Source organism: Curcuma longa, chromosome 17, assembly GCF_044706935.1.
Source record: "Curcuma longa cultivar G26 ecotype Majalengka, Jawa Barat chromosome 17, ITB_CL_G26_1.1, whole genome shotgun sequence".
In the NCBI taxonomy this organism is placed as follows: domain Eukaryota; kingdom Viridiplantae; phylum Streptophyta; class Magnoliopsida; order Zingiberales; family Zingiberaceae; genus Curcuma; species Curcuma longa.
In genome coordinates, this window is record NC_133877.1 from 7,024,781 (window position 1) to 7,035,546 (window position 10,766).

At 38.7% G+C, this 10,766-nt stretch overlaps 1 protein-coding gene across 1 annotated transcript in view; it reads left to right on the forward strand.

The window, feature by feature from the left end:
- Nucleotides 1-10,337: 10,337 nt before the first annotated feature.
- Nucleotides 10,338-10,766, forward strand: part of LOC141848324 (mitochondrial import inner membrane translocase subunit TIM22-4-like) — a 1,140-nt gene continuing 711 nt past the window's right edge. Inside the window, exon 1 of the mRNA XM_074736362.1 lies at nucleotides 10,338-10,481. Coding sequence (XP_074592463.1) covers nucleotides 10,338-10,481 — 144 coding nt within the window. The remainder of the gene's footprint in view (nucleotides 10,482-10,766) is intronic.

Sequence of the window (10,766 nt, forward strand, 5' to 3'; positions counted from 1 at the left end):
GATTCGGGCGTGTAAATCGCTAGCCGACTCCCCGACCATCATCCTAATATTGTACAATTTATTTAGTAATAAATCACGCTTACTTACTTTAGAGTTCGACGTCCCTCCGTGGTGCTCGATCAATTTCGTCCAAAGGTCCTTGGCGCTGATAAAGGGTCTGACCTGGTTCAGCTCCTCCTTAGTCAAGTCGCATTGAAGGGTTTGGGTCGCCTTTGCATCCGTCTCGATCTTCTTCCGGGTGATGCATCCCATCGCTCGCAAGATTATGGTAGTCTGCCATTATCAGTTGGGATTGTGAATCCCGTCTGAATGATGATCCACATCTCCACTTGACTCTTCAGGTGACACTCTATCCTACTTTTCGAGTAGGCAAAGTCTTCCCTGAGAACAGAGGTGGCCTTGCGGTACTGAATCCTTCCTAGTGAGCCATTACTCTAGCACACAGAGAGAAAGAGCAAAAATGTTCCAAGACTAGGTCTTGGATTAGCAATGTGAGAGGAAAAAAGAAAAAAAACTCTAACGATAAAAAAACTTCAAAAAACTGAATTCGATTCAAAAACCTCCTCGATCAGTGGTTGCACTAGATTTGAGGATCCCGCTCTGATACCAATTATAGGATCGTGTAAAGCGCTAGAGAAGGGGTGAATAGCACTTTAGCATTTTTCACGTGGTTTTCAAAATTTGTTCGATTGTGTAAATTATGAGTGCGATAGTGGAAGCCTTAAATGAAATAAAGAACAGTAAAAGAAAAGGAGACGCAAGCTTTTTTTATTTGGTTCACAGCTGAAGGCTGCTACTCCAAGGCCTATGGTCTTTGACCATTTTCGACGGACAATCCACAAGTAAACTTGTTTCCTCACAAAAATAAGTTGAATCGATATAAAATATATCATGATAAACTTTATAAAAAGTATAAATTAAATAGATAATATTGTTACCAAAGTGTTGGAGGTTCTTAATCTTCGATTGAGTGTGATTCTAATGTTACGGCGGCGTTACGGTTGCTTCTAGTTGCTCAGGGCGCCATCGTCTCAATAGGGTTTGCTCGTGGAAGAATAGAAATTTTGTGTTTCAAGCCTCTGGTTGAGGTTGCTTATATAATGTGCTCAGGTCGACTCTAGCCAATCTCAGGTCGACCCCACCTAGGCAGCAATCCTCTTTCTCCGCATTGACTTCAACTTCAGGTTGACTCAAGTCCCTATTCAGGTCAACTCAAAGATGATGTGGAGCTTGCTGATAACTTTGCCTTCCACTGCGCTATCCGATGCTTAGGTCGACTGGAGTACCTACTCAGGTCAACTCCAATCCGACGTGGAGGGTTTTTTATATACTTCGATTTCCGCTACGGTTATCCAGGCTCAGGTCGACTTCACTGTCACTCAGGTCGACTCCAACATCTAAACCTTGGATAACTTAGCCTAGAGTCTAAGTACTTTACCTCTCCAACCTTCATTAAAAGTTAGTTCCAAAAAATATGTAAAGTGTTGGTACAATCTTGCCCCAAGTGATTTGAATTTTAATGTTTGGCTAAAATGAGTTTAAGTTAGGCAATGCTGGTGATCTAACTTGTGTGGTTTAAGTCCACAGGAAAGTCCAGGAATGGAGTCTTAGTGTTTGGTGAAGTCCCGGAGGCACGGCCTCTTGGCAAAGGATGAAGTCCCGGATGTTGGTGCAATCTTTGCCCCAAGTGCATTGAGTTTCAATGTTTGGCTAAACCATGTTTAAAGTTAGGCAATACTTGTGATCTAACATGTGTGATGCAAGTTTGCAGGAAAGTCCAAGCGTAGTCTTGGCAAAGAAAAATCCAAGTGGGAAGTCATGGCAAGGAAAAGTCCAAGCGTAGTCTTGGCAAAGAAAAGTCCAAGTAGGTAGTCTTGGCAAAAAAAAGTCCAAGTGGGAAGTCTTGGCTGTTAGTGCAGGAAGCACTAGCAAGTCAAACCTATGTTTTGATTATGGGACTAGGATCAAGTTAAGTTTATGGTTTGGCTAACTGAGTTGGATTGAGATTGCAGAGAACAGGTTAAGTCCTAGTGTGGCTAGGCAAGAAGACTTGGCAGAGTCAACGTGCACCAGGCAAGATCTGGACTTGGGTCAGGAGGACCAAGTTGCGGATGAAATGGACTTGGTCAGGAGGACCAAGTTGCAGAGAAGAATGGACTGATCAGGAGGATCAGTTGCGTTCAAGTCCTGGGGGACAACGACAGAGCCGAGCAAAAGTCCAACAGGTCAGGAGGACTTGGTTGGCATCAGGTAAATTCTCCCGAGGGGAGTGGGTGAGGACGCGTTCCTACGAGGAACAGTAGGCGCCGGTCTAACCCAGGATCTCACCGGAGATCCGAAGTTAAGACTCGAAGCCGGTTCGGTGAACCGACCGGTTCTTTAACTATCATATTTCGAGCTAACTTGTTGTGCAGGAAAGAAGAGCTCAATAAAAGCTAACTCCGGTCCAAAAATTCTGATTTTTGGGTCTGGAGTCGACTCAGATAGGTTCTGGAGTCGACTCCAGCCTAGTCAGCTCAAATCCAGAAGTCTGCGCGTCAAAGTCGTCGCCAGCAGAGCTGGAGTCGACTCAGATGGCGTTCTGAGTCGACTCAGGTCAAGAAGTTATCGCCACCGCCGCCACCGCGACTGGAGTCGACCCAGAAGCAAGCCAGAGTCGACTCAGGAGGGATAAGCGACAAAGTTTTATCTGCCACGTCGGCTGGAGTCGACCCAGATGGCAATCTGAGTCGACTCAGCTCGACTATATAAGGCAGTCGCGAGCAGCAGCCGAGACAACTTTTCTTCGCGATCAAACGCCTTCCCCGCGACCGTTAAGCTTCCAAACTTCGACGTCGGTATCAAGCCTTCTTCAAGCTACTTCAACGAACACCGAGACGCCGAGATCACACTCCGGGGAGCACGAAAAGTCGGTAACAAAAGATTGTATTGTCATTCTAATTGTTTTCATTGTAATCGAGTTTTGTAACTATTCATTCATAGATAGGTCATGGGCATATGATGGTTCATCCAAGATTTACGATCCTGATCCAACTCTGCCGATCCGGATCAGGATCGGCTGATTTTTCTTAGTAGTTATTTCCTTGTGTTTATGTCCTCACGTACACTTTATCGGAATGTCGCTTCTCAGCGAAGATCATGAAATTTGACATGAACTTGTATATTGCTTGACAGGGAGGGAGGAAAGAATGGAGAAGAATGCTCGTTTAGCAGTTCATGCAGATTCTTCTTTTGCTCTTCGGGGTATGTCTTTTATAAGCTAGATGAACTCGTAGGTATAGGTGGCTTATGATTTTATTATGTTGGATTGGTAATTCTTTTTCTTTTGAACTCTTGATTATTCAGTGCATGCTTATGCCATGATTGTTCCTTTGCATGTTAAGTCCATTGGGTGTATATAGAGAAGCTTACAAGTTACGATCATTTGGGCCAGCATTCCATTTACTAGGTACATTCCATAAACAGGATCCTCTCATCAAAAACTAAATAGCAAGTCATACCATGAAGTTTACGATCATAAAGTCTCCATGACAGATATCTTATTGAATTTTGCTAAAAGGGCATTTGCCCATTCTGCTAAAGTATCTTTCAAATTTTCTTCTCAGTGTAATTTAAATATTGTATTCTTAGGAAAAAAATCGGAGTATGTATTTAGATGATTAGTTTACTGTTGGCCAAACAGGAACAATGAGACCCGATGGTTAACATTCAATTCCTGTTTTTCCAGTGCTGCATAACACACCTTAAGCATTTCTTAAATTCTAAATAAAGGTGGATGAGATTTATAAAAACAATCATATTCTTAATAATTTTGGTTTCCATAAATTAAATTAGATTCTATATGAATCCTTGGATTGTGCAATTATGTTAAGAACGAAAAAAAAGTTTGGAAATAAAATCATTAGGGAATATAACCTTTCTATTAAACGATGCCCCATGACTAGATTTCTTTAAATATATTTTATTCGATATTTGATTAACACTGCAACTTTTAGGATGTATTTTTGTTTTTATCAATTTTATGGGTTTCTGAAAAATTATTTCTCTGTTTCTTTTTTCTTTATTGGCAATGGATAAGGTCAAGAGAGATTTCTTGTTTGAGCTTTTTTAGAGACGGACCATAATTATTAATCATATAATTTAAAATATCTATTATGTGCGATAGTTGAACACTCACTCACTACATGTTTTTGTCAATTCTAATAGATTTTTAAGGAAAAAAGTAAAAGTAAATTCATTAATTCACTAATTGATTATTCAACACTGTAACGAAGGATGAGTTTTTTGAAATGTTCCGGTAGATGGAGCGGAGAGGAGATAACAAGAGGGAGAACGAGAGACTTTGATCTCCTACCATTTATTTACCCATTCCAAGAGAGCAGATTAGAGGCAGGTTGCTGCGGTTGCTTCCTTTTGGACACTGCAAAAGCAGAAGCCAACTCTTCTGCTGCGGTTGCTGCCAAAAGTGTAGAAATAAATAGCAATAAAAGTCATCACAGTCCAACCTCCTCTCCTTTCCTTAGAAGTTAATGTATGTTGATGGATTATTGAACTTGAGGTAAATTTGTGATTTCTCCAAGTAGTCTTTCACTATCACAATCACCAGGGATCATCTACAAGGTAGGTTAACTCAACAATTCCTTCCCATTATTTATCTTTTTATTTGCTACATTGAGAATAGAGCGTTTATGTTAAAAAAACCTTTTTATATTGGCATAATTGTTTTGATTTTTAAATCTTTTTAACTTATAGTCTTATTTTCCTAATAATGAAAAGCCAGAGATGGGTCAAATGCTACTTGAAATTTTCATTTTTTAGATTGTGAGTGTGGACGTATGACATATTATGGAACTAGTCTCTCTTCATTAATTCCTTCCATGGTTTGTGATAGACCATAACGAGTGTTTTAGCTCAAAAATTTCTTCTATGTTTAGTAGCATGAAATGGAGGGAACTTTTTTTTGCTCCTCCTCGTGTACAATTATACCTATTAATAGATGCAGGACTAATTCCTTATGGTTGTAATTATTTTAACTACATTTACTTATATTAAAGTTTGCGTGTTGTGTTATAATGCTATCATGCTACACACTTTTTCTAATAAAATACCATCATGCTACAATTTTGTTAAATAAAAAATAAAATTAATATGATAATGTAAAAAGAGTAATAATTATATATCAATTAAGACCGAATTTATAAATATTTAAATAATAAAAATTTGATATATAGTATCATACACTAGATCAGGTACTCGTAACCGTGTTAACTGTAATTCATGATTTGAGTTTTATTAATGATATTTTATATTATTATTTGATATTGTTGATGATCAACCGCAGAAGATACATACAAATTTTCTCTAGGTGACTATTATAATGAGTTATGAAAAATAAATGAATTTTCATTAAATGGGAGACCCATGGAGACATCTTTATTTTCTTATAATTTTCATTAAAACTACTAAGAGGCCGCACAAGCACGGCCATGGAGACATCTAAAATGAATCTTCATTTCGGACAGACAAAATTCAAACTTTAAACTCGAAAGGAAACCCAGTAACATCCTAAACCTAACTCCCTGTACAGTTCTATGCCAAATTTTCTGCCATCAAAATCATGGCAAAATGATAATTAACTATATTGTTATTCTGTAAACAGATAATATTATATCTCAAACATAATAAGAAACAAAATGATGATCTCACTATCTTTTTGAAATAATATATTTCTATTTAACTCTTGGCCTATTCATTGTAATGAAATGATAGTAATCTTCTTCACCATAGAGGTTCCTGAAACACACACAAATTTATCAAAATTCAAAGTACACATTCATATTATAGTGTTTAGTGTTTGTCCTCATTGGGGTGCCTAGTTGGCTAGAGGACGATAGACTTGCTATAATAGGCAAGGGATCAATTCCTAACGGGTGCATGTCCTTGGAAAAAAACCCTCCCACGTCCTAGTCACTTGGCGGTCGGCTATAAGTTGACTCCGTGATTTACTTCCCTTCACATAATTTGGGGATAGACTATATATATATAAAAGACGTTTGGGGTGAATGTAATCATCTTATGCTACAAAAGTTTATGATAAGATGAAAGAAAATTTTGAAAACTAAGCTGTTGCACAAATAATTTTACACAGTGAGAGATGATCATCAAACCATATTACATTCTAAATATGATGTAAAAAATACTACGCCAACTTGAGCGATATAGTTAAGATCAAAGGTTGTAAGAGACTTTTTTAGTTGTCAACTTGTAGCTGAGTACATATTGTTGCATAAGATCTAAGGCACAATGTACATGTGGTAATGTCACCTAGGCAAATAATCAAAACCTAAAATTTGAAGGCACACACGTATGTACGTACATTTAAGCAAATAGGCAGTAGATCCCTCAGTATGCCATCCCTCCAAGAAGCATTTAATGGCTTGCATACCCAACTCTGCTGCGGTTCATGTTTCTATACTTCCAAAGATCCATTTTATAATGGCTCTAGAATGTGTCAATTTGAAATGAACAGATTAATTTTATGGTTGAAATGGTTGTTGAAATTTTATGGTGACTAATCTATGTATCATTTCCAGTTACAAGGTTGATTTCCTACCTTCCTCATTGTCTCAATCTTATCAGAAGCTTCAATAGCATTGGTTCATTTTGACATCTTTGTATTTAACTTTAAGGTCAAAGTTGGGTCATATTACCTGAAGTTTCTCATTCAGCCAGAAAATTACATAAATAAAAACATTAGTCTTAATCCAATAAAAAAAGACTAAACATATTATTTTGGTACTCAACACATAGTCCAGAGGACAATATATTTTTATTACTTAATGATACTATGCACTTATGATACGATCGACATGCATCACTTGGCCTCCTACTACTACATTGGGTAGTTGGTAGCTTATGACAGTAGAAATGAAGGTGTTGGAGTATGTGGCTAATGCAACAGCCATCAACATGACCATAGTGGGAAGCACGACCAGGCTGTGTCGGCTGCTGGAAAGTCTATCGCATGGTCATACCATAAAGCACGACCAAGACATGCTTCGTATTGAAAATCCATGTTTCAATAGAACACGATTGTGTTCTCTGACACTGCCAGTGTTCTGTTACAGAGATGTTGTTTAATTGGGGATGTGAATAATATAAGGGTATTTATGTCTTAATACCTCTATATGGCTAGGATTGCATAAATATATAAGATGTAACCCTAATTGTTAATTCTAGTGGAGAAAATTTTGTCATTGCTTCCATGGATAGGCACATCACCGAACTACGTTAAATTCTTTGTATTTTTCTCTCTTCTCTCGTTTTTCTTTTTGGTTGCTTCACAATTGTTGTCGCGATCACAACAACTAGTATTAGACAATGGGTTATCATGTTTGGAATTTCTTCTGTGAAATTTGATCTGGTAAAGTTTGATGGAACTAGTAATTTTGGATTATGGCAAAGGAAGATTAAAGATTTATTAGTGCAACAAGGCATGCCACGTCCCAAGAGACGGCTATTCAAAAAATTTCGGCAATATCTCCCCTGTAATAATTCAACTTTTCCTAAATACATCTCAACAGGCAAGCTCACATGGCCGCTCTACAATACAACATGTATACATAAGTGTTAAACAACTACAAGATAGGCTCACACGGCCACAACTACACATCCAACACAACATCAACTAAATCAACCACAACAACAACTATGAAACAATGAAAATTTCAAAGCACATCGATCGTGCTCACAACAGAATCAAACGACAAACTTAGCTACGAATCCAAAACATGAACATCACACGACTATCATAACAAAACTACGCAAATACGGTAAAAAACTCCACACATCGAAACCATACAAAGAAAACAATCCAACAACAACACATGAAGGGAAATCAACTCCTCTTATTGTGAGATAAGGGCAGTCCGACAGAACTCCAAACTTCAATATCTTTATCTGCTACTTGAGGAGATAGAAAAACCCCAGAGTCTGGGTGGTGAGTATAAAATACTCAGTGGGTACTAGAATGAAAGTGCACAACATAACGAGGTATCAAAGGAATATAGGCATGGATATCAAAGGTATACAATTTCAATAAGATACTTAAGGAGCAAGGTCAACATATTACGTACAACTATCAGGTATTATACAATATATGAATAATGTATGTCATGTCATACAAATGCAACAACCATAACAACAAGTGCAAAAACCATAAATACATATAACAACAAGTGCATCAACTATAAATGCAGTAAACAACTAACAACAAATGCATGCATGGTCACTGTCTACACTCGCCACCCCCAGTCACCCACCTAGTGCAGTGAACTGGGGCGCCAAACAGGACAACTGCACACTCTCCAACAACAGACCACTACACGTGAGTGGGGAGTGGAGAAAAATGTCATTGTCGGCAATCAACATCCCCAGACACTCACACTGTGCAGTGAACTGGGGTGCATGATAGAAATCACCCGCTCCAATAACAGACCACTACACGCGAGAGGGAAGGGCAATATTCCAGGAGAGCTATCTAGCTAGTCCTAGTAGTATCCACACTGTGCAGTGCTATAATGTTCTCACCCATATCGTGCAGTGAAAGTCAACAACAATAACATATTATGCTATGATGCACAGTTCAATAGATGACTACAACATCTACCAAGATATATACAACATCAATCAACCAAGTCATCATAGATTAACAATGAATAAGGAGACTATATTGATAGCAACAAGATCATATTAAAGTCAACGGTAAGTATCAGGCAGTGAATCAAGCAACGACTATAATAAGAACAATAACAGGATAATCATGCATTACGAAAAAAACCTGTATTGACCAAGTACAGGAATACCCACTTGGTGTGACGCACGTCAAAATCAGAACCTCTTCATATAACAGGATTTATAAATCAAGATCCTGCAATTACACAGTGCAACGCCCTCTTAATACAATGTTATATTAAATTTTACACCAAAGTAAATCCCAAACTGAATCTCACATCTCAACTAAATTTAACCTAACCAATTCCAATTAACACAACTCAGTTAATTTAATTTAAGCTAACCTCACTCCAATTTAGCTCAATTCTCTCTTAATCATCAAGACAAGACCGGATCAACACATTAAACTCATGGTTCTACCCAATTCCAACAAAAATCAACCATCCAACCAATTTCCCAACAGCACAACACCTCCAACAAAACACACACCAACCCTAATTCCAATAGAACAACACCCACTAGAAACAACCTCTTCCACACGACTACAAACAACACAACAGAATAGAACCTACCAATCCCAAGTCCCACATGAATTCAGGACCCAATTCCAAACAATTCACAAAACTGATTAATCCCCCACATCACTGGCTCCATCGAACAGAAACACCACCCTGTTCTATTGTATATCAGAAGCTTGAGAGAAGGTTTAGTATTCACAAATCTTCACGAGCAAACCACCGATCCTAACAAATCCCTATTTGCTCACCAACATAGGAGGCGGCGCTGGTCGGTAGGGGACGATGGCGACAGTGCAGCGGGCGACTTCGGGTTTCCTTCCTCTTCAGCAATCAGATGTGGGCGGAGCCGGTGGCACAGGCAGTGGCGGCGACGGACCGGATTGCTGCAGGGTGGCTCTGCTTCAGGGAAAATGGCGACGAAGGACAGAGGATGGCGGCAGTGCTGAGCGGAGAATCTGGTTGGCGTCGATGGCGACGAAAACGCAGAAAAAGGCGGAGGAAGAAGGTGGAATTTGATTCCTAGCTAGGGTTCGCTTCTCCTCCATTTATAGCCTTGGCCGCCACGATTTTCTTGTCGGTGGACGCGGTGTGTTGCGACGAAGTCGGGCGTTCGGGGTCGCAGGTCGTGCGAAGAGAAGTCGGGAGACGAAGGAATCAGTTATAACGAGGTGCACAATAATTTTCAAACGGGGTTAGGGTTTAGGATAAACCAACTAAAATCTAGGATTTGCTGTAACCATTGAACTGGTTACTGTAGCGAACCAGGTTTAATATTGGTTCGCTTTGTTCAATAATTAAATGACCTCCGATTTGATTCAAACCAGTTTTGTTTGATTCGTCTTCGCAAGACAAATCTTCCCATCCCTTTTATTTTATCTAAACCTCTTCCATCACAAACCAAACCAAGTTGATTCAATTTGGTTCAAAATCGAATCGTTTGGTTCACTAACCGAACGACTTCTGATTTTAACCCAAATCGGTTTCGTTGAGTTCGTCCTCGCAAGGCGAGTTCCATTCTCTACCACTAGCAATTTACTTTAGTTGGTAAGTCCTAACCCTAAAATTTCTAGTATCTTACAAGGCATGATGAAGACGCTAGGCGAAAAGGAACTAGAAGGGATGGAGAAGACGGATTGGGAGCAACTACAAGCGAAGGTTGTGGCAATGATTGGATTTTGTCTAACTGATAATGTGATGTATCATGTTATGGATGAGGAATCACCGATGATAGTTTGACATAAATTGAAAAACTAATATATGTCCAAATCATTGACAAACAAGTTTTATCTTAATGAGGGGTTATTTGGTGTTAAGATGTTAGATGGCATAGATCTAAGTCAACACATATGTTAGTATAGCTGATTATTATTATGTAAAGGTATACTAATCTTTTTGTTATTACTTGTGTTGTCTATTTAATTATATCCTTCTTTTCTTTGTAAACCTTAAGACTTTATAATACAATTTGCTAGCCTCCTTTTGTAGCTATCTCTTTTCTCCTTCTCTTTGTGTTGT